Genomic DNA, 22,693 nt, shown 5'->3' on the forward strand with positions numbered 1-22,693 from the left:
TGTAAAAACACTAAAGTTCAAAAGGAGAGTTTCCCCCTACCATTTTCAACTTATCGTTTTAGTTTTTCTTGCCAATTCAGGATGAGATTTCACAAGCCGACTAGCAGGTAATAACGAAACCCCATTTAATAATCTAAAATCACTTTTATTAATTTAAGTTAGGTAGAGACACTAAACATTGGAACCACATTTGCTCTGCTATGGAGCGCTCTTCAGAAAATAAAAACAAAAAAGGCTTATGTCATACTGTCAAAAAAAAAAAAGGCAAAATTAAGAGGTAGAGAATTTAGGCTCATCACGGACTGAAGGGATGATGCCTATTGGAATGTAGTTGTAATTCAAAAACTCTTGTTGTCCCAAAAAGGTATATAAAATATTCATACATCAAATATGGTGGAGACAGTCATTTTGGGATACTGGGGGTATTCACAACATTTAAACATTTACATTTTACTTTAACTGGACAAGGTGAACAATGGACAGGAGAGTTAATGTTACTTTGGAAAGAATAATGGAAAGCTAGTGTGTAATACATTTCCCTCAACCACACATCAGTGTTGGGACAGCGGTTCTGGAGTTATGTCGGGATTGTTTTTTTTTTTCTTTTTGTTTTTTTTTTTTTAAATATTGGTAACAGATAAATTTACAATATAAACACCACAGATCTTGAAAATAAAAGACAAATTAAAATCTACCAAAGCAGTACATTCTGAATGTGTCACACATGCTAGTTCATCCCAGGACATGACTCCCCCGTCCGCTTTTCATTTGAGAGGTTCGTCAATACAGACCTGAAATAACAGGGCCATTAAAGAGACAATGTTGAGTCCCATTACACTGGCTGAAACTCCTGGGCCACAGTCTGGCCTTTAAATGTCCCATTTGGAATGTGTAGACTTCATTATCAACATATATGCTACATGTCTAAGTATTTAACAACAACAATGGAATATGGTAAACTTTGACATATTCATCTAGCTTTGTTTAAAATGGCACAAGCTATAATCAGAGCCTTATTAAGCTGCAAACCAATTTCCTGACTGTCTGAAAAAAAAAGAGCCTCTGCATGGGGAGACCTTGGGTAGTTTGAAATGCATTGAACCTTCCTACACAGAGAAAGCTGAACAATCTGAAATTACAGTGCATGTCTACAAAAATAAAATAAAAGTGAAAAACAAAATGTTACTGTTTGTACAGTAACATACTGTATATTTCCACAATGACACTAGATAAGGCTGGTGACTACATTACGTAAATAGTTAATTATAGGATAGCTTTTCTGTATGATTTCAAAAACTAGTGACACAGTATATAGATGTTGGTTTCTTTAAACAAACTTTAAAAAAAAGACAAAACAAAGTCAAATAAATCCTTTGTGTAGTACACAGCTTTCTTTGTTCCAGAGGAACAATATGGTAAACCTTTGCATTTGCTTAATGCAAGTGCACCAGTCTAGATTCAGTCTTTTCTTCAATCTTCCCCATTTTCGTCCTCAGTGGTTGTTTCCTCATGCTTGCAGGTTTATGTGCCTCTGTTCGTGTTACAAACACCGCCCCCTAGATCCCATTCTTCGCATCATTGTTGTTCATGGCCTCCTTTCTCTGAGCTAGGAAGGGGTACATGCACTTGTCGGCGCCCAGGAACCGGTACATGCACACAATGGCCTCGAAGGGCAGGATGCTGCGGAGACAGAACAGAGATAGGATTAGACACAAGATACCCCTGTACCGTTTACTCAGAGCCGAAGGAGTAATGAGGGGAAACTGAAATTAGGGGATGTATAGAAAGATGGGAGACAGCTCACCTTTTCATGAAGTTGACCATATAGACAATGCGAGGTGTACAGATCATGGGCTGGTCAGTGAGAATGGCCCTCATGGCCTGTTTCACACAGAACTCTGGCTTCAGGGGAGGCAGGAAAGGCTCAATCTCCTTCCTGAATGAAAAAAAAATAATTAATTAATTAAATTTATATATATATATATATATATATATATATATATATATATATATATATATATATAATTTACAGGCCCGAAATTCAGGGAACTTCAAATCTAATTTGCTAAAACTGGCTATGATTTAAAAGTTGTTAGGGCAATCCAATTACATTTGATTGAAATCATTCAGAAACTGGAGTGGAAAGGGTTTTTGTTTTTTTCTTAGTCAATCCATGAATTCAGTGATACTGGTTAAGACAGTGAACAGTTGTTGCTCCAAAGTGGAGAGACAGTAAAGCCAAAGAACGTGCCACCTGCTGACTGTAACCATCAAACAAAGTGAGGACTATTACAGCAGCAGGGGGGCGGGGGGGGGGTAGCCCAGGTGCACCTGTTAGTGAGGCTTTTCCCTGAGAAAGTCTTTGTTTAAGCAGAGCGCTGACCAATGGCATACAAGTGACTTTATAAAACCTCACCATCAGCTGCTGCTTTGAACTTCAAAAAAGTGTTTGGGAGGCAATTTTATTTGGTGAAAATTAGAGATGACAAACTCACCCCCAGCCAGGTGCAAGAAAGCTTTAAAAAAAAAAAAAAAAAAAATAGAACTGCACACACAAACACAATTACACTGGCCAGTGTGTGTTGAAGCTCACCTTATCCTGACGCCTTTGAACATTCCCGTTTCGACCAGGTAAGGGCACACCAGAGTCATGTTGATGCCATCCTTCTCTGAGGCCTTCAGCTCATGGCTCAGTGACTCGTGGAACCCAATGGCACCGAATTTACTGGCGCAGTAATCCTGAGGGAGTAAAGAGAGAACAGGTTAGCCCTGTAAAACTCTGCCCCTGCCCACACCCAGGGACCACAGACATTATCAAACATGCCCTATGGGTGCAGAGGTCTCTCCTTGCCGTTAATGATACAGCCACAAAAACCTGAGAGAGCCTGTCCGCAGTTCTACAGTTTCATTAGCATTCTTCTCCAGTGCAGCAGGAGACTGCTCGGCATGGCGGGAAGGTTTTGATGTGGTTCGCCGTGGAAATTCTTTTAAAAAAATAAAAAAAGGCTTGGGCAAACACAAATGCATGTCGATAAACATGGGGAGGACAAAGAGATTTGACTGTGCCCACATGACAGACGAAGGCTTTGGTTCCCTAAAATTAATGTGCACGTCTGAAATCACAGTCGAGGCATTTCCAGGAAGCAGAATTGCTTAACAAAAACTGACTAAACTTAGTCCCTTTGAAGGGGGACTTAATCATTATGAATGACTGCTTGTACAACAAAAGCAAATGTGCAGCTATAAAAACAAAAAGGCAAATGGAGTAGGAGTCCCTGTAGACCATCTGAAAATGACACCATTCTCAGCCAGGGGGATAAATGAGAACTCCGTTCTCTGAAATATCAAAATAAAACCTTCTAGGAGGGCTACCAATTTACTCCCACTGTGGTTATGGAGATAAAATGACTCCACTTAATATTTTAATATGCATTAAAATAACAAAAAAAAGAATCTGTACTGGGGGAGAAAAAAAAAAAAAAAAAAAAACTATAGGGGAGGAAAACCAAAACCTATCCATTGAAAGCTCCTGTGAGCTGAATACAGAGTGAGCACCAAGTTGTTCACAAAGCAGTGATGAAGATGTCTCTGTCCCTCGGGGAGCTGTCAGCTCATTCTGGCCCCGGGGCCAGAGCCCAACAGGGGCTCCACACCCCCACTGCTGCAGATAGAGGAATCTATAAGAGGCTCCCCAATGCTCATCTGTGTCCCTTAATTTAACGGGTGGAGGGACAACGAGAGAAAGGGGGCCTAACCTCCCCCGACGCAGTGTGCTAGCTGGCACGCTGAGGGCTTTGGAGAAAAGCACTGGTTTGGATGGTGGGAACGATGGGATGTGTATGTGTTGTTGTGTATGATACTAACCTCCACTCCAGCTGTGCTGAATAAACCCAGGGAGCTGGCAACCGTCACAATGTGACCATGATTCAGCTCCAACATCTTGGGGAGAAACGCCTTGGTGGTCTGGGGGAAGGACAGAAGGGCAAAGAAAAAAAAGGGAAAAAAAGGAGGAAGGTTAGTTCACTTGTGCAGTTTGTCTGTGCCAAAGTCCTTTGATCCTCTCTGTCTCCCTCTTATTGCCCCTCTCCATCTGCTTCCCCCTCTTCTCCATGGTGATGCAGAGAGAGGCGTCTGAATGAGAATTCATAACCCGCACACACACACAAAAAAAACAAAAAAAATCAAACTGAGCACTGGAGGTGTAGCATTTGAAAGTATAAACCTAATTAAGTTAAAAGGCCCCCCCCCCCCCCCCCTTTGTGGTAGGTGTGAATTAGATGTTGAGGGAAGAGAAGGATGAGGGTTTTCCCCTCTTCAGGTATTCACTGAACAAACAGGTATGTGGTGTGTGCGCTGCTGTACAATCTGTTCTTTTCCCACACAGATCTGGTGCCCATCGTTGGGCCCGGGTCTAAAGACTTGGTGACAACACCAATCATAGGCCTCCGTTCACTCAACAATACAATTCAGCCTCTCGTCTACCCACATAGTCCTGCGACCTGCCCGAGCAGCAGTCAGCGTCCTGCCCGAGCAGCAGTCAGCAGAACAATCGGCAGGGAGATGAGCACTGAGATGAAAGAGTTTCACCGGAGTGCCACGTGAGAACCTGAGTGGTTTAACCAGCCGGTCCAGTGAGGTGGTGAGAAAAGCCACCCCGCGGAGATGATGATTTTTTTTAGTTGATTAATCTATTCCTCATTCTGCCTGTCTGCTGACTTTGGACTCCGCATGAGCCAATCAGCAGGTGTGACATGTGACGGAAATGACAGGAACTGACCAATCACTCTCCCACTAGGAGGTCTGCAAACAAGCAGCAGGCCTTTTGTTGGTAGCACTGCTAGTTCTATTCAAGTCAGATGTGCACTGCCTTAGTAAATAACAAAGCATGTAGCCTTCAACACCCATGTCAATGGAGGTTGCAAATAAAAAACAGGACACCTTTATATCACAGTAAAATAAGATTCCCCAATGCTGAAACAATGAGTCAATAACTTGACTAAAGTGAGTTGACAGAATTACTACATACCAAAAATACCCAACTCTTGCTGGCTACAGTTAGTAATGTAAAATCTAAATGTGGTACCTCTGGGTTTTTTTTAATGCAAGTTGAAGACATCACTTTAGGTTCTGGAAAATGGAGTTGAGCATTTGTTAATTCCTAGCTTCCAATAATTCTGTGGTCATATAAACGAAAGGTAATAGGTCCATTGGTTTGGTACAGTATGTAAGCCTGGCCAGAGAAATGATTCAGCCTCCTTTGTAAAAATTTGCTGGAGGAGAGCACAGAGCCAGAGAGTGCATGGTACTAGGTAGTACAACCATGGAACCACTGGCAGGGGAGGAAAAGCCTCATTAAAACTAACGGCATCGGACCTACTGACTTCTAGTTTAATCTCTCTGCTAAGTCTTTCTCCTTGTTTTGTGCGATAAATAAAACCGGAAGGAATAAATCAGATCCATGCAGAGAAAGGTGGGGGGCAAGGAAGATTGCTTCACCATTTGGGGAGTTTTATTCTACAGCAAGGTAGAGTATAACTGATATGACTCAGCTCCAAACATCTGCACTTTTTCAGGACATACATTTTTAAGTCGCTGCAATATTCAACTCATCAAATGATGGGGCCCAAAGAGAGGGAGCGAGAGAACATGAGGCCTAGGCAAAAGCTGAGAAAGGCCTCTGCGAGCCAGAATGGCAGTGGATGAGGGAGAGAGTTGCGTGCAAATGAAGCATTCACTTAAGATATGCCCATACCTGACTTGAGCCAAAGTTTCCCACTCCCACTGCAACCTTTCAGAGAGCAGTGAATGACTTGATCTGGCACAGGACTCTACGACTAGAAGCCAACACTCAAAATACAACTGGACAAGTTTGCAGAGTTGTCTGAAAATAACTGGAACTGATGGGAGGAAAGGCTGATTCCCTCAGCTGGAGGACGGGGCTAAACATGAACAAACGTCCCATCTCTCTCCCACCCTCCTGTGATGTCCTGCTTCTCATGGCATGTGGGTATGACCCCCGCTGACCTCTCAGACACAAAATGTGTGAAGGCAACCAGGGGCTCGTGTCTTACATCAGAGCTGCCGTAATTGGGTCTCAACGCTCCCTTGTTCCGCTAAATTACCCACTGACACAGTCGGCCTCCTTGGCCTACGTGGGGGTGCCTTGCCCGCTGCACCCCCAATTGGTGCGTGCCCCCAGGAGCATTTAAGCCACACAAAGCTTCTTGCAGCTGGGGTGTCAGGCTGCATTAGTGCCTGCGCCTGACCAACAGGAATATGAACAAAATATTGGCCTTTGCTTAGGACCAGATGGCCATTTAATTGGGCCAACTTCTCCCTGGACGAGAGAAAAAACTCCTGAGCTCAAGAGCTCGTCTGATCCTACAACAGATGATGGAATTTGAGTGGGTTGGGTTTACAGGTCATCAGGGATGATGGATGCAGATTGGTCTTGTTGTGTGGTAGCCATGCGAGTCAAGAAGCCTCTGCTACAGATGACTAGACCTCAACCCCCTGTTGGTTGTACAACTGGCATCAAATTTACCTGGAAAGCAATCACAGCGACAGGACAGGGAGGAAGTAGTGTCAATGCGCTACTAACACCAAGAATCCCAGCATCCATTATAATGTGTCGCCAAAACTAAATGGATGCAAACAACCCCATTGGCTGACAATGAGCTTGACTCACTATCAGACCCTGGCCGTTAAACTCGGACTTGTGAATGTTTTACCTGAAGAACTTATGGTAGACAAGGCCTGTATCATTATTTAAAGTCGCTTCGTAGGACTCATTTTCAAGTCTATTTACTGTTTTTTCTCCGCTTTTGAATGAATGTAGTGATAGAAGTTCGGTACGATAAAAATCAATTTGTCTTGGATCACAAAATAAAATATTGGTCCTTAAATGTCAACTTTTTCAAAGGTTTTCATGGATTTGTTGACTTCTATTTCTTCTTACCCCCCTAATCCCATCCCTTGAGATGTGAACAGGTACACGGTCAGGGAGAGACCCAATATGGGAGTGGGCATGTCTAGCTCTTGTGAGGGGTACAGGTGCACCAGGCCTGAGTAGGGGCCCGTATAAAACCAGTCAAGTAGGACCCTTCTGCCTGGCTGCCTCTTTTCTCTGGCTACAGCAGGAATGCTGCCTGGAGAACTTGGCTCCTGTCGCCTGGCATCTTGTCAAGCTGATCCACAGACAAGAAACCAATTGTCAGATAAAGTGGGTCAGCAGCAGCTTACCATTACCCTCTCGCCTCGCCTGTGGATGGGAAGGCACTGCCTTCCTTCCTCTTTTCTTTCCTCTGCTCTTTTCCCGCCATGTCACAGTCGAGCGCTGTCCGCTTTAATGTAATCGCAAAAGAAAGGTAGGCTTTCCATGTGAGGGGAATTGCTGCTTATTGTTCATAAACCACCTGTTAGATAACCAGCTCAAGATGCGGAGGATGATTTCCTTTTGTCATTCCAATAGACACACACTAATCCTCAAACATAAACTCTGATGACACTTACTGAGATGAGTGCACATTCCCCGTCCCACCATGACAGAAAACTTAAGCTCAAACATCACAAATCGCCAACTGGACTGATCAAAGCCTCAAACAAATGAAATGCTATAACCCCCTGCCTCATAAAAAGAGGCAGGGAGGGACTGAATCATAGCTGTGTGTGTGTGTGTGTGTGTCAGAGCCGGAGCCGGATGAACAGAGTTGGCCTCCATGACTGCCATGCAGCTGCACCCACTGCCTCCAAATCAGGTTGGGAGGAGTCAGAGGGGCCTGTGGAAGGAGGACAGAAGAAGTGTGGGGTCTGAACTGGCTGGTCTGCAAACACTCTGCGATTACCATCCTTGTCCTGCTCACTAAACACAAATCTGTCTTCCTTTATCTGAACTCTGGCCTTCCCTTTGCTTATTTTACACTCAGTGGTGCTTTTTAGATGTAGGGAAAGCTTTGAACCTGCTGTCATGTCGTTCTGGAGAATCTGGATAAGGAGGCTGAGATGTTATGGGGGTTGACATCGCTTCTCTGATGTCTCCCTGAGTGGCCAAACTCATGTTTTGCCAAACAGTGATGCTTGACAAGCTGAATACGATGAACACACCTCAAGAAGAATGCACCTCAGACTACGTTCACTACTGAAGCATAAAAAAGCAAGCAGCCCTCTGCTTCTGTAAATTAAAATGATAAGAGCTGAATGGCTCTTTGATTTAATCTCAAACGGTCTTCAGAAAAGACTAAACTTTTATAACATCCCTTTAGTGTCAGCATTCTTTAAAATGCATTGAAAGCATGAGCCTTAATAAACAGGTTTAAACTCCACTTAAACCTTTTGTATGACTAGGCCCTACATTGAGGCTTTTTGTTGAGTCATAAACCACAATTAAGCAATTTTAAAAGCCTGTTGTTCAAAAAGGAAAACACTAAAGCAAAGGTTTGTGTAATGTACCACCTAAATGCATTGGGTAACTGTACCGTGTTTGTGTAGAGGAAATTGGACAGGTCCCTGTTAGTCTAAGCTCTATTCATCTAGCTTGTGTCTTTAATGAACCACATCCTCCATTCGGGCTGTCGCCATTCATTAAGTCCTTCTTTCATCTGCCACCCGCCACCCCCCACCCCCAAAGAAACCAAGCTCTCCACAGAATATAGGAGAACACAAACACAGACCCCTATTAAAAATCCCAAATCTGCCACCCAACCACTGGATCCTGACTCCAAAATCCTGGATGTAAAAGAATGTGGAGATAGCCAGCAGAGAGGCTCATGAATAGTTGAATGGAGCATCCATTAAGGAGGAAATACACAACCTGACTGACAACACAAGAGATTTTCATGCTCAATTAGGGAGCTCAAAATCACTGTGGTTTCATAGCATCATTAAGAATGCAGTCCTCCGTAAAAAGAGCCTACGGCCAAAGTCTCAAAATGAACATCATCCGCTTCACTAGATACATTACTCAATATTTAGTGACAAATACAATCAAGATAAAATGGTCAATTCAGAGCCATGCCACCAGGCAAAATACACTCAATTTACTCCTCAGCAGGCATTTAAACCAATTTGTGCACAATCACAACAATTGGCCCACATAGGTGGCTGTAGCCTAGCAATGCAATCAATTATCAGAACTGGTGTTTTTGAGATTGGAGGAGAGGGGCCTAAATGCTGAACAATCAATTCTCATTCTCAGAGAGAGGTCTCTTCTCAATGATTTTCTAATTGCCAGGCGGCAACCATCGTCTTTCCACACTCCCAAAACACACACATAAGAAAAGGTACGACAGCACCCGGCCTGTTCAACGCTGCAGCTTATGCTTATCTAAAGTGCAACATATTGACTCTATCAAGTCCACGTAGCCTTTCAGGTAAGAATTCACATTGAAAAGGCCCAAGGAACAGAGCCAAAGTAAAATCTGATACACAACAAATTACTGCCTGCCAGCAAAATGTGGTGAGCTGATCCGACACAGATCCAACTCACGTACAGAACCCCCTGCTTCCATCACGCAAGTCAGATTTGTGCAGATCTTTGCGGCAAAGGAGAGGAGAAGGAAGGACACACACACACACACACACACACACACACACACACACACACACACACACACACACACACACAATTATGAATAGGGATGCAAGTCAGACTGGAAACATTCCTGTTGACTTGGCATCACAGTAAATACATTTGATAACACTGTGCTCATGGAAACTGAGGCAGATATATCAAACCATCATAATGTAAATCCTAATATCTACACAGGTTTACTCTTTTCAGCCAAGCTGGCATGCTTAATTGCCTGTGCGTCAACTCACCCAGAAGAGTGCATGGCAGTTGACCACCATGGTGCGCTCGATCAGCTCATCGGGGCACTCCAGAAGGTGATGACCGGAGACGACGCCGGCATTGTTGATCAGTATGTCCACATTTCCCACCTCTCGACGCATCTTCTCAGCTGTAGAATACACACTCTCACGCTTTCCCACATCACACGCATAGGTGTAGACCTGGGGCTGGAAAGGAGGGACCTCCTCTACCCCTCCAACAGGTCCTGCAGGGCCAAAGAGATGATCAATGTGATCAATGAAAAAGTTTAATCAGCAGGCTAGGTTTAGACGTAGCAAGTTCATCACATCTGAATTATTAAGTGAAATTAGAGTTTAAAAATGTAAATATTGGTGATCTGCACATTAATTATTCAGAGATAATGCATGTTAAGGGGTCACTTTTCAGCTAAGTGATGCACACTTTCGGTTAAAAGTCAGACTTGTGTAAAAATCTGAGACTGTGTGCAAAGATGTCTGCGAAGCACATATCTTGCCAATTTGAAACATTCAGTCTAGGCTATTCTTGTAACACTGCCTACGATAATAGCTACTACAACTATAGTAGGCTATCCTTGAATTTTCCACTGCATTAGCAAACAGAATGCGACCTAAGACAAGCAGATTTCGCTGACCATGCTTAAAAACTGATGGCATCCTAATTGCTGCAAAAGAAAGCAGACTTACCGTCTTTGGTAATGGGAGTGTCAATTTCATGGTATATCTGCCGCACCATCTCCGCTGTTTCCTCATTGCTTTGGCTGTTTATGTCCCACAACACCAGTATGGCTCGTCTCCGGGCGAACTCCTTGGCGAAGAGCCGCCCGAGGCCGCTTCCAGCTCCGGTGATCACGCACACCTGTCCCGCCACGCTCTTTTCCTTGGGCCGCACAACCCATTTAGCCCCGGCCGTTACAAAAGCCCAGAGCACCTTCAAAATGACCACGAAGAACTCCGCAATAATTATCATCATGTTGACCGAGTTTTTCAAATAAATGTAAATAAACAGAGGAAGAAGCGCAGGGAATGTGTCCCTCTTGAGACCTGTTCAGCAGATAAGTAGGCTAGTGTTACACCGACAAACTTGGACCATAGTGCAGGTAGTAAAACGCTAACAACGCTCATACACAAAAGTGGCGAAAAAGGACCACAACTTGTGAGTGAAAAGAAGAGTTCAGATGCTGCTCAGTCAGAGTCCAGTTGTCACTACAACGCACAGTTGCAGTGAGTTATGAGCAGCTACCACGGACTGTGCCTCCTACTTCCTCTGTTGCTCCTCCACTCATCTCATTCTCATCCGCATCTCACTCGCTATTTATTTAGTCCTCCCATCAATGCTGGACCCAATAGGACAGAGACTTGAGCGCCTGTCAGAATTATACGCCAAGTCCATACATTACACTCAGAGGTGATGTAACGTTAACCTAAAAAAAATGACCTAACACTAATCTGTTGTGATTTCCCCCAATGTAATAGCCTATCCCAAAGGAAGATTAGAGAATAGGCTTTCATATCCTTTAAAAGCCACCGCTGTTTTTCTTTTTGGGTTTTTTATTTTATTTTTAAACAAAGTTAGGTTATTTATAATTTACGTTTAGCCGACAGTTGCACAAACAAGCATGACAGATTAACTATCCTGTTGACCGTGTTTAATTTCATTAATGATTTTTGTTTTAATTCATATTTTTGGTGAGCAATATTATTATTGGGATTTCATTAACATTGAATAGGCTATAGCCTACTGATAGCCTACCGAGTTTTTCAACCACGAAATGCAGATTTCAAACAGCCACAGATCAGGCCATATCCAAGTCCAGGTCAATGTCCGTCCACATGGGAAAAGCAAAACCATCATTGTTCCCTAAAGAATATCCCGATTTTATGTAATTTGAGCTGTTATGCAATATTCAGCTGAACTTAAATCAGAAGTCAATAGCCTAGTCTAAGACATATCACAGTAGGCTATTTAATGGCAATGATCCATCGCGAGCTGCTCATTGTGGGAAGTGAAAGTGGATCGATAAACTAGGCGCAGACAGGCGTAAAATGGCTAGGCAATATAATCCATAGTCTATAGACTGTATATTGTTTTTATTCCCAACAAGAATGTCATTATGATTAAACCACTGGAGGAAGAATTTTCAGATCCTTTAATGTAGCCAAATGTGTATTGCATTCAGTGAAAGGGCCTAAGTACATCATGCTATTAAAGCAAACGCAGGCCTACTCCGAGGTCCATTACAGATCATATATTTTAGCTCTCTAAGTTATTTAGGGCTTAAGCTCATAATGCTTTAGCCTATAGGCCTATGCAAAATATTTTATTTTGCATATGAAATCTGCATAACATTTTGCAAAAATAAGTTTTAAAGTAGTCCAAAATGGAAATACTCAAGTATGGTAAAACTGTAGGTCTACTTCGGGCCTCACATGAAATTAAATGTGCACTATGCATTTGGCCTTATGGTCAATATGGCCTTTAAAGTCAGTCTACAACATATTTATTTTCCTAACCTTGCTGTGCATCACGCTGACTAAGTTTTAAAACCTGAAGTGGACGAGGTGGTCTTTTTTTTCCACTGAGATCCAATATTAAGCTGAAAGGTTCAGCAGCGAATTAAACTTTCATCTTCGGACGCTCTGTGATCCTGGTTTACAAAATGAAGTGTTTGCTCCCTCTGCCGGAGCAGCGAGTGTAGGCGGCTACAGCGCAACCATCTTTGTCCGTCTTATATCAAAACAACAATGTTGTGCCTAAAATAGAGTCATAGCTGACAGAATAAACATTTTAAAGTTAGAATAATTTTACTTTGAGTCTGTTGAAGTTGTAACGTAGCCTACCACTATCTAAATAAAACACGATAAAAATGTACTGAGATATGACACCCTAAATTTCGGGGCCAACCAACCTATATTACAAGAGAGCACTCTAGCAACTTAATGCCACCCTTTATCAAAAAATTTTTTTGGAATACTTCAGTAGGTCAACGCTTGGCTTAAAAAATAGATTTACTAGACAGGCAGCTGGAAGGACAGTCCGTTGAGGTCCTAAATCCTTTAACGGGGACATGCGCAAAAGAAAATTTCTCTTTCTCGGTGGACGCAATGGCGGACGCAGAGTGAGTGTTTTCCGCTGTATTAAAATCTAAGCACATCCACTATTTAAATAGCCGTCTTTGGTTAATTTTACACCCTGTATGGGTTGTTTAGTTTACATACGCAATAATACTAGTAGTATTGTTTAGGATTGTGATTTTTATTGTTGTTGTGATCACTTTATGAAGTCTTGTATGTAGCCACAGTAGTACAACATGGCTGTCTCTCCAGCCTCCGTGCACTCGAAAAGTAGCTAGTATCTGTGCTAAAAAGGAGAACAACGTTAAGAATTAACTGCTAGAATAAGTCGTTGACTTTTATGATGATGATGTTGGTTCTGAGACACGTCGGCTAGCTAGCGTTCAAAGGAGTAACGTTAACCCAACCTATATGGAAGCCGGTAAAGGACGGTTAGCAAGCTAGCAGCTAACGTTAACGTTACCAGCGGCGATAAGATATTTCATCGTAGTAATGTAGCTATGACAGGATAACCGATATTGTCAATGCGTTTCAAATATGGTCCTGAAGTTTTGTATCTCTTAACAGAAAAAAAGTACCGGCGGTCCCTGAGAGCCTTTTGAAAAGGCGAAAGGCCTTTGCCACCATGAAGGCCATGCGCGTCAAGAAGATGCTGGCTGAGAAAAAGGCAAGTTGCATGCTGGTATATTGGCATGTTAAAATAGCTGATATTTATTAACTCGTGTAGCGGTCTGTGTGCGGCTGAACATGTAATTTGTGCACTGAACGAGCATATATTATATATGTTCTCAGGCCCGCAAAGTGACCAGGAAACTGATCTACAAGAGGGCTGAGAAGTACCACAAGGAGTACAGACAGATGTACAGACGTGAAGTCCGCCTCGGCCGTACTGCTCGCAAAGTGGGAAACTTCTATGTGCCAGCTGAGCCCAAACTGGCCTTTGTTGTCAGGATCAGAGGGTGAGTAGTTTCTGGTGTTGATCTGGTGACAGAATTGTTCCACTTGTCAGACAAAACCCTTTCAGTAACATTTACATGGATTACTAGATTTCCAACACAACCTAATGCTCAAGCTTGCGTTGGTTAAATTACTATACATGTTCGTGCATATGTTGTCCTGTGTTGCCTACTTGATCCAAATCTTGTTACTGTGGCGATGTCTTGCATGCTATTTCTACAGAAACTGTTTCAAGCTGTTCTGTTTGTAGTGGTATATTAGAGCGTGTGAAACAGTTGAGCATAAGTCAGTTAAGGTAAATCAATATTTACTTGGATACTGCTGTTTAAAAGGCACTTTAAGTAATGCCTAAATGTGGTTAATATAGCAATCCATGTAAATGTACTGTCTGCAAATGCTTTGTTAGTTCTGTGGTTAATGATGCACACTCTTTCCCCGACTTATCGACTATGGTGATACAGCTATGCAACATAAGCCATTTTATTCTGAAACCACATTAAATTGAGTTGATGAGAAAGCTGTATACTAATGCAAATCTTTATGCTAATCATTGACTTCATTTGTTTTCCAGTATCAATGGTGTCAGCCCCAAGGTCCGCAAAGTTCTTCAGCTGCTCCGTCTGCGCCAGATCTTCAATGGTGTATTCGTCAGGCTGAACAAGGCTTCAATCAACATGCTTAGGATTGCTGAGCCTTACATCGCTTGGGGGTAAGGCTGTTATTACTAAAACTTAATGGAGACACAAGTCAGTAAGTACTGATATTAACACGGTTACTAGTGACTATAAATGCTCTATCTCTGGAATGTGGTTGATGATGCTGAACTTTTTTCCCCTTCTTATCGACCATGGTGAATACTGACTGAAACTAAGCCAGTTTTGTCTGAAACCACATTCCGTGATAGTAATAGGTACGACAGTGTGCAGTATCTACACCTCTGTATTTTAAGAAAATAGTAAGTTTATTGTTCTATGGTTCTTGACTTAGTTTAATGTATAAAGACATCTACTTATGTGAATATCTTGATAGGGGAGAAAGGACAGTTTTAATCAGGGCTCCATTAAAATTTGGACCCTGGATATGCTTCTTTATGTCCTATCTCAACCCCATAGATATTAACGATTTAATGTTGCTGTTAAGTAGACCTAATGTCAAATGTAATTGCAGGAGGTGAAAACATGGCTAAACAAACTTATGGGTTATGAGTGAACAATAAAAAGGTTTTTGATCTGGATGTTTGACACTAGTGCTGTAAAATAATTTACCTGACCTTCAGTAAAGAAAAAAAGCTTCATAGTGCTATGGATCTTATTCACAGTAGATATTTTGACTTGTCATAGTAGGAAAAGCACAGTTGAAATTGAAACAATGGCTCAATTCCATCAAGTAGGTAAGCTATTTCAGTGAGTCGACGTGCACAACACCAGGACCTCTCCTAAGTGGAATGCAGCCATCATTAATGGTTTTGAATACACCTGTGCTTTTCCTACTGTGACATGTCAACATGTCTGCCGTGAAAAAGGTCTGTAGATATGCACTTTTTTTTTTTTGCAAGAATACCATAGCTTCCATTGTCCAGTGTTTGCTTTTGTATAACCTCAAGGCTTTAATCCTGTAGAATTTTCTGCCATTATATCCAATCTCTGAGTGGGGTGAAACACAAAAGTGCAGTTGGTTGTGCGCACCCCATACCGTCATTAAATGTTGATTTAGTTTTTTTTGTCATCGGAATGCCAATACCACTTCATAATTTCAGTTAATATCCTTGTTCGTATTGCGTAGCTTGTTTGAAATCTTAAAACAAGTAGCACCTATGGCCACAACCTAATGATGTAAGAGCAGGTGATTGAAAACACCTATGACTTAATTGAGTGTTTTAGGTAGGAACTACATTCCATTGTTTTGAGCTCATTTAATAACCTTTTATGACCTGTTGTTCCCCCAGATACCCCAACCTGAAGTCTGTGCGTGAGCTCATCTACAAACGTGGCCATGGCAGGATGAGGAAACAGCGCATTGCCCTCACAGACAACGCTCTGGTGGAGAAGGCCCTCGGTATGGAAACTTAATACTTTTTTATAATTTTTTGCTTTTAAAAAACCCCTAAAGAAATGGGTTGTACATGGCACAGTATACAGGTGCCTCTATTTTGGGAGAGGGTTTTATAAGAAAACCTCATGTCTAACGTTTTACCAATAACGATTAGTAAGTGTTATTTCTGACGGAGTGATAATTGGTAATGTGGTATGCTTTCTCTGAGCTTAATTTTAAATAAGACATGCTCTTGATCAAGGCAGTATTAAGGTACAATTTAGTGTTATTTATTGCTTCTACAAAGCAAAGTGTCCCAACATAATCAATTACTGTTAGATTAAGGTGTAGTGCTGCATGTGGTTAATGATGCACACTTTTTTCCCCGTCTTATCGACCTTGGTGAAAAAACTGAAAACTAAGCCAGTTGTGTCTGAAACCACATGCTTGTCCAACAGTGAATTTACCATTAGGATGTATTAGTTTTTAGCAGAATTTAACCCTTGCTTATCAGACTTGTTTAGTTCAACCTTATTGGAACTTTGTGTCACAAGGTAAAATGTATGTTGAGCTTTAAGAATCTGGTGAAATGTTGGAATACAATTAACTCATCCATTCTGGGTTAAATTGCTCAATCATTTTGCTAATCAGTAAAGCCAAAGTTGTCTAAAATGCACATTTTCTCAATTGGTAAAACATTTACCATAGCAATTCTTGCTTTCACTGATAACTCACATTTAAGTAAAAAGTAGTTAAGTGTGCAAGCGGTTATGCAGTTCAACTTGTTAAACACATTGCTTTTTTGATCTGCAGGCAAATATGGCATCATCTGTGTTGAGGACCTCATCCATGAGATTTACACAGTTGGAAAGAACTTCAAACCCGCCAACAACTTCCTGTGGCCCTTCAAGCTGTCGTCACCCCGCGGTGGTATGAACAAGAAGACCACACACTTTGTGGAGGGAGGAGATGCTGGCAACCGGGAGGATCAGATCAACAGAATGATCCGGAGGATGAACTAAAGTTATGGTGAGTTGGATGAATGTTACAGGTCTAGAAAGTATAAATGGCTCATTTGGTGTGGTTAATGATGCATACTTTTTTCCCCGTCTTATCGACTATGGTGAAAACCAGCTGAAATTAAGCCAATTATGTCTGAAACCACATCCTAGCCATTCATCTTTAAATTATCTACTATACATGCTTTAGTCTGTGCAAGACAGGAAGAAGTAATGTAAGGGCAAAATATTAGATCAAATTAAACAAGATGGTAATGATTTTATTCCTAAAGACTGACTGTAAAGGTTCTAAATGTGACATCCATCTATGGCAGACTCCAGATCGTCTTGTTTGATAACCCTGGATGATGGCCATCTTTAAAGGAAACGTATCAGCCACCTCTTTTGTTCCAAACATTACCACTGTGAAACAAGTGTTTCCAAAATTTAATTTAAGCATCCTTTTACTATGTTAATACAGGTCCAATGACCATACTTTACAAGAAGCAAAAAATGAACATTGTACTTATTTGTTAACCTAATCTATTGGACATGGCTTTGTATTTTGGATCAAGACCGCCATGTTTAGTTTCTCTATTTATAACATGTTTTTTTTTGTCTTTCAGGTTTTCAAAGGACTCAACATGCACAATAAAAACTTTGGGGGAAAAAACGTCTTGTTGTCATTAATGTTGTGACTGTGCCATCCTGTGCATACACTATTTGTAATTTGGTAAATAGCAGAGGGTATCCATTTTCCCAGTTGGTTTATTAATTTTTTTTTTATTTAATTGACCCCTAAAATGACAAGTTGACGACAATATACAAATTTACAAGTGTAAAACAAACATCGTTCTGAACTGTAGGGCTGATACTTAAGTCACTGACTGAAATTCCTCCATATCGAATATTGAAAAATGCCTTGTCATTCAATACTAAAGTTGAATACCTAAATGTCATCTTCGTCAGTGAGCCAATAAGCGTGCAGCATGTACCAAGATTTTATAATACTGTTTAACATGAAAAATGCTACATGCACAGAAACAGTGTTCACGTTTGTGTGTATTTTAAAAGGCTTGACTGTACTGCATAGCAGCTGAAAAATGAGTCCGAACCGTAATGTTTTTTTTGTTAAAATGGGTCGGTATCGGTAAGGTATGTAGCCTACTGGTAATATTGACTTTTTTTTTAACCTTTCTTTTTAATACCCAGCCCTACAGGCACATAAAAACAAGGAGGGGGGTTTGATATCTCAAATGTAAAAAGGTATAAACTTGTTTTGGCCTAAACTAAGATTTGTGATGGAATGTACTATGGACAGACTATGTAACGGTTTTCACTAAGCACGTTACCATGGTGACGCAGTGACTCGGTTACATTTTCCACAGTGAGCAGCAGCCTAGCATTGCTGCTCGGGGATGTCTAGCTTGTACAAATTGCCCGTTATAATGGCCACGTATCGTATGTTTGGTCTATAACCGAGTTATGTCTTAAAACAGTTGTTTAATGGCAGCTCCAACATGATGACTTTCCAGGTTAATGCATCGCTTCCTAACGTTACCGCAAAGGCTTTATTGTCGGAGGGAAGCTCAAATTGCAGCCAGCGCGGCCCTGATGCGGCTAGATCTCCAGCATACTGGAACGTTGGCATAGGAGCAGGTGGAGGACAAGCAGCTGTCCGACAAAATAATCAAATAAGGAGGAAATTGCCTGTGATTCAACCCCTGAGCAGTGAGTAAGCGTGCTGTAACGTTAGATGCTAAATTAATCAAGATGCTGCTACAGTAACGGTAACGTCATGTCACCGTTCTCTGTTGTAGAGTCCAGGGATTGGAAAACCTTGGTTAGCGGCTACATAGTTCGAGGGTGAGATGTGTTAACATTTTGACATAACTTGTTTCTTAGACCAAGCTCATTATTTAAGGATGTTTCTTAAGTCAGAATAGCCTCTGGCTGCTATAGAGGTCGCTCACAACAGTAGGCTATGTGAAGAAATATAAATTGTTGCACAAAATATGTATTAACAATATGTATTACACTTGATAAAATATCCCAGAATAATACACAAATGGTGTACTGTGTCATTCTGCGTGGTATTCACCTTTTTAAAATCCATGTTTCTCTTCAATCTGTGTGTTATGTTAGCTCACCTAACCTGGCCAAAGATGACAGACTGGGAACAGAGATCAATGGCCCAGAGAAGGACTTCTCTGGAAGACACTTTCTTTTTGATAAACAATGTAAGAATTGCAGAAGAGGAGTTGGCCTGTCATTATTACAATTGAGAGTATATTTATAGGATTAGTTATATATTCTCACTCAGAAGTAAATTCTTTACTTTTCACCTAAAACATTAAATTGGATACACATTGAATTTGAGTTTTATTTTCCTGGAATGTAACCCAGACAGCCAGTAGGTGGAGTTGTCGTCATACATGATGAGCACAGGTTTCATTTCTGTGACTGCAAGTGTAACATTGATACTTGAGTGCAACTTTACAGTCACAATTAATACAGTTTAAAAGAGCTTAGCCACATTACATATACACTTTTGTTTTAAAATATCCTTTTAGAAAATGACTTTCTTCATATCAGATGTCAGTTTTAAATAGCTACGTCTAATTATGTTTAGGTGCGAGGTTAGAGAGGACCAGAACTGTGATTCCTCCACTGGCAAGAGACTACAATGTGCACAGACCTGGCAACCAGCATCCCCTCAGCCTCTCCAAGAAGCTTTCCCACAGTCATGCAGGGCGGCCTTTCACCCTAGGGTAACCAGTGGATTAATGTCACTCAGCCCAGTAGTTGTAGCTGTAGTCTTCATGGCATATTTCTGAAGACAGCTGCACAGATTGCAGTAATTACACTGAGCCACTGTCTCATATATAAAAATAATTACAAGAATATGAACTGAGAAAAGGTAGCCAGGCACAATTTTGACACGCATAATTTCTCTTTCACAGACAATTTTATTAATCTGGCAACATGGGGAGCATGATTATAGCTAAAATTGAATCAAGTGTTTGAACAATGATGAGATCATAATCAGTTATTACTATTAGTCCATTTGTGGGAACAGTTTAGTTTGATGGCACACTGCCTTCACTTTCAAATAGTACGTAACAATCCTTTAATATAATTTCATATAATTTTCACATGAAATAATTGGGTCTTCTGAAAGCAAAATATAAAGGAAATTGAAAGTAATTAACCAAAACCAATTACAAATTATTGATCCAAACAGCCATATCTGCAGCCCTACCTTTTTATATGTTCATAACGTCCTTAATTCTTCTTCCAGCTACCCTGAAAGATATGAACTGAATACAACTCCAGCCATCCTCTTTCCCTCCACTTTAGTCCTCAATGGCAGAAACACCTTCTCTGCTGAGAACTGCAAGCTTAGCAGGTATTTTTGCCCTTATAAACTAAATTAGACCAAGCTAATCAATAGTTCTCTCAATTGTTTCTCACACCTATCCCTCTTCTGCTCCCCTTCTGTTCTGCAGGCCTAAGGTGAATTATCCAACCTACAACCTACTGACTGTTAAAGATAATCAAAAGAGTGAGTGATTTTAGTGCATCGACTGTGAAGTATTCATCGTGGTCTTGATAAGTTAGGTCAAAACGCCTCTGTCTGTGTAGCAAGGGGAATCCAACCTTCAACCTGCATATGTGTTTATGATGTTGATTTATTGGCAGCAAACATGTTAGTTTTTTGGATTTTCCTTCTTCAAACAAAAAGCATGGATCCTTTGCCTCATTATTGCAAGTTGCAGGGTACCTTGTTGTTTGTGGTTCATAACAAAGTGGGACAAGACGTCACATGGAGAGAGGGAGGGTTTGGTGTTGGCAGGTGGACTTTAAATGAAATCAATATTACTCATAACATGAGGAGATGTAGAATAAACAGAACACCGGAACCTAACATCATGAAAATGCCCCATATATTATACGTATTATTTTTAGTGTATATATCTTATTATAGATCTCATCCTAATATGTCTTCTTCTCTCCCTTTTATCCATCTCTCTTTCTATGTCTTTCCCTCTCTCTTGCTCACCTCTTGCCACACAGGCCAGTCCTATCCAGACCCAGTGGTCGGAGCCTCTCGCTCTTTTATCCACAGGATATCTGAGCTGTCCACCTTGGAGGGTGAGACGGTGAGACAAGAAAAGCTCAAGAAAATGAGGAAAGCTAAAAAACCTTCATCCTGACAATCACCTTCTTCCCAGTCACTCTGGTCAAGGATCAAAACCTTTGAGTCTGTGCCAACAACGTCTGAGCAAAATAAAACATTTAAGGCACCATGTTCTTTTCAGTGGCTTGTTCTGACTGCTTGTTTGTCCTCAGTGGTATTAGTTTTCTGCCTAACATGGCTGGTCTTCACATTTTGGGATTCCTGACCTGAGCTCCTCTATTAGTGATTGCATGTAGTATTTACTGTGGTAAATTACAGTGTTCGCTATGACAACAAATGCTGATGATGAATATTAAATATTTTCTTTTCTGACTCACAACTGTCAGTAGTTTCCCACTCAACATATGCATGAAAAGATATTTATTTTACCTATCTAATGGCTTGTAATGGCTGTTATGTAATTCTGCCATAATTATCGCTCTATCATGAATATGTTGAAGTGCTGTAAAGCTCGGATCTCATTACAAGAGTGTTTAAAACATTGCCGTTGTATACGAATCAAGCTGTGTGGAATATCTATGTACATATTGAATAGTTTAGCAAAACCATTATTGTGCCTTGTGAAATGTCTTCCTGGAATTAAATGAATTTCTTTTTGTTATTGTTACTCCTTTTGTCAAGAAAATTTCCCTTTTGTGAGTCATGAGTTTTGTTATAGCTTCTAGAGGGAAAATAAAGGGAGCGTCCCCTTTTGGCACATATACTACATATCGACCAGCGCAGTATTGAGAATGCCTAAAAGATTGCAATGAAACATAATCTGCATTCCATATCTACAAAACAGACAAAAAACTGTGCCCCCAGATCCCAGAATGTGGTACTTTCCCACATAATGCATTGTTGTATTGTATGGAGGGAAGCTCATGTCTCTGAATAGTCTTCATTGTATTTCACAAAGACAGCAGAGTGTTTTTGTTTAGAGAGAAATGAGGATTTTATTATTTAAAGATGTAGCAGCTGGAGTCCTGATTTGTTGTTTAAAATTTGTGATGCTATGAATTTTTGGGACTTTTTTCGACATACTATACAATGACTTTTTTTTAGAAATACTGTACTATGACTTTTTTTGCTTTTTTTGGCATACTATAACTGACGTTTTTATGACTTATTTCGACATACTACACCAGGGGTGGCCAACCAGTTCAGCATAAAGAGCCACAAAAAAACCCGCACCATAGCAAAAAGCCACACAACACATGCACGTCCACACTACAACAGCAACAGTGACTTCCAGATCTGATGACAGTCATAATACATAGCAGTTTTCATAGTTTTTTTTTCTTATTGAAAATCCTTTTCAGGTCTTGCTAGAACTCGGTTGTGCCACTCGAAGCGACTCTTTCACTCATTTGTTACTAGAGGGGCTTTCAAACAATCTGATTCAGCAGTGAAAGGGTTAATGAGGAAGGTGATCTGTGGCAGCTTTTTTTTCCTCGGGTTGCAGAATTTGTCCTCAAAACTCTGCTGCATTATTTTTTATTTTAAAATAATTGGCAAATGTATTGGCAAGTGCATTCCATTTTTTTTGTACTTATCTGAAATGTTTCAAAAAGTAAAAAAATAAATAAATAAATCCACCAATAACACAGCCCCCAGCCACACAGTA

The 22,693-nt window shown here is 40.9% G+C and overlaps 3 protein-coding genes, 1 long non-coding RNA gene and 3 other non-coding genes across 8 annotated transcripts; 5 read left to right on the plus strand and 2 right to left on the minus strand.

Annotated features, from left to right (window-relative positions):
• Window positions 1-124: 124 nt before the first annotated feature.
• On the minus strand, window positions 125-11,129 carry rdh10a (retinol dehydrogenase 10a). The gene is made up of 6 exons (XM_031282101.2): window positions 10,513-11,129; window positions 9,817-10,052; window positions 3,865-3,963; window positions 2,594-2,739; window positions 1,805-1,936; window positions 125-1,680 (listed from the first exon to the last, which is right to left on the minus strand). The coding sequence occupies exons 1-6, from the start codon at window positions 10,796-10,798 to the stop codon at window positions 1,557-1,559; spliced, it is 1,023 nt and encodes a 340-aa protein (XP_031137961.1). The 5' UTR covers window positions 10,799-11,129; the 3' UTR covers window positions 125-1,556.
• Window positions 11,130-12,845: 1,716 nt separating this feature from the next.
• rpl7 (ribosomal protein L7) lies at window positions 12,846-17,559 on the plus strand. Its single transcript, XM_031282105.2, has 7 exons — window positions 12,846-12,944; window positions 13,468-13,567; window positions 13,693-13,859; window positions 14,429-14,566; window positions 15,803-15,912; window positions 16,702-16,917; window positions 17,513-17,559. Exons 1-6 carry the CDS (start codon window positions 12,931-12,933, stop codon window positions 16,908-16,910), a joined length of 738 nt encoding a protein of 245 aa, XP_031137965.1. The 5' UTR covers window positions 12,846-12,930; the 3' UTR covers window positions 16,911-16,917; window positions 17,513-17,559.
• On the plus strand, window positions 14,661-14,752 carry LOC116038043. Its single transcript, XR_004102000.1, has one exon. It is a non-coding gene; the product is annotated as a small nucleolar SNORD12/SNORD106 (small nucleolar RNA).
• LOC116037959 lies at window positions 15,827-16,183 on the minus strand. The gene is made up of 2 exons (XR_004101978.2): window positions 16,058-16,183; window positions 15,827-16,001 (listed from the first exon to the last, which is right to left on the minus strand). It is a non-coding gene; the product is annotated as an uncharacterized LOC116037959 (long non-coding RNA).
• Window positions 16,245-16,334, plus strand: LOC116038044. Its single transcript, XR_004102001.1, has one exon. It is a non-coding gene; the product is annotated as a small nucleolar SNORD12/SNORD106 (small nucleolar RNA).
• Window positions 16,966-17,056, plus strand: LOC116038045. Its single transcript, XR_004102002.1, has one exon. It is a non-coding gene; the product is annotated as a small nucleolar SNORD12/SNORD106 (small nucleolar RNA).
• Window positions 17,560-17,687: 128 nt separating the features above from the next.
• On the plus strand, window positions 17,688-21,694 carry si:ch211-171b20.3. Of its 2 annotated transcripts, none has more exons than XM_031282104.2 (7): window positions 17,688-18,617; window positions 18,707-18,752; window positions 19,032-19,126; window positions 19,519-19,657; window positions 20,188-20,295; window positions 20,396-20,451; window positions 20,964-21,694. In XM_031282104.2, exons 1-7 carry the CDS (start codon window positions 18,407-18,409, stop codon window positions 21,101-21,103), a joined length of 795 nt encoding a protein of 264 aa, XP_031137964.1. In that variant the 5' UTR covers window positions 17,688-18,406; the 3' UTR covers window positions 21,104-21,694. The 2 variants fall into 2 exon arrangements, with proteins under 2 accessions (XP_031137964.1, XP_035856221.1); XM_036000328.1 differs by having other exon boundaries at window positions 20,396-20,402.
• The last annotated feature ends 999 nt before the right edge of the window (window positions 21,695-22,693 follow it).

Source organism: Sander lucioperca, chromosome 1, assembly GCF_008315115.2.
Source record: "Sander lucioperca isolate FBNREF2018 chromosome 1, SLUC_FBN_1.2, whole genome shotgun sequence".
In the NCBI taxonomy this organism is placed as follows: Eukaryota; Metazoa; Chordata; class Actinopteri; order Perciformes; family Percidae; genus Sander; species Sander lucioperca.

What these genes read in the sequence shown, in the direction of transcription:
- rdh10a (XM_031282101.2), bottom strand. Translation starts at nt 10,798, where the DNA reads ATGATGATAATTATTGCGGAGTTCTTCGTGGTCATTTTGAAGGTGCTC. An exon ending in TCAGCACAGCTGGAGTGGAG is followed by an intron (nt 2,740 to 3,864) that starts GTTAGTATCATA and finishes TTACTCCCTCAG; the next exon opens with GATTACTGCGCCAGTAAATT. An exon ending in TTCAAAGGCGTCAGGATAAG is followed by an intron (nt 1,937 to 2,593) that starts GTGAGCTTCAAC and finishes TTTTTCATTCAG; the next exon opens with GAAGGAGATTGAGCCTTTCC.
- rpl7 (XM_031282105.2), top strand. An exon ending in AGATGCTGGCTGAGAAAAAG is followed by an intron (nt 13,568 to 13,692) that starts GCAAGTTGCATG and finishes ATATGTTCTCAG; the next exon opens with GCCCGCAAAGTGACCAGGAA. An exon ending in GAGCCTTACATCGCTTGGGG is followed by an intron (nt 14,567 to 15,802) that starts GTAAGGCTGTTA and finishes TTGTTCCCCCAG; the next exon opens with ATACCCCAACCTGAAGTCTG.
- si:ch211-171b20.3 (XM_031282104.2), top strand. Translation starts at nt 18,407, where the DNA reads ATGATGACTTTCCAGGTTAATGCATCGCTTCCTAACGTTACCGCAAAG. An exon ending in GGGCGGCCTTTCACCCTAGG is followed by an intron (nt 19,658 to 20,187) that starts GTAACCAGTGGA and finishes TTCTTCTTCCAG; the next exon opens with CTACCCTGAAAGATATGAAC. An exon ending in TGTTAAAGATAATCAAAAGA is followed by an intron (nt 20,452 to 20,963) that starts GTGAGTGATTTT and finishes CTTGCCACACAG; the next exon opens with GCCAGTCCTATCCAGACCCA.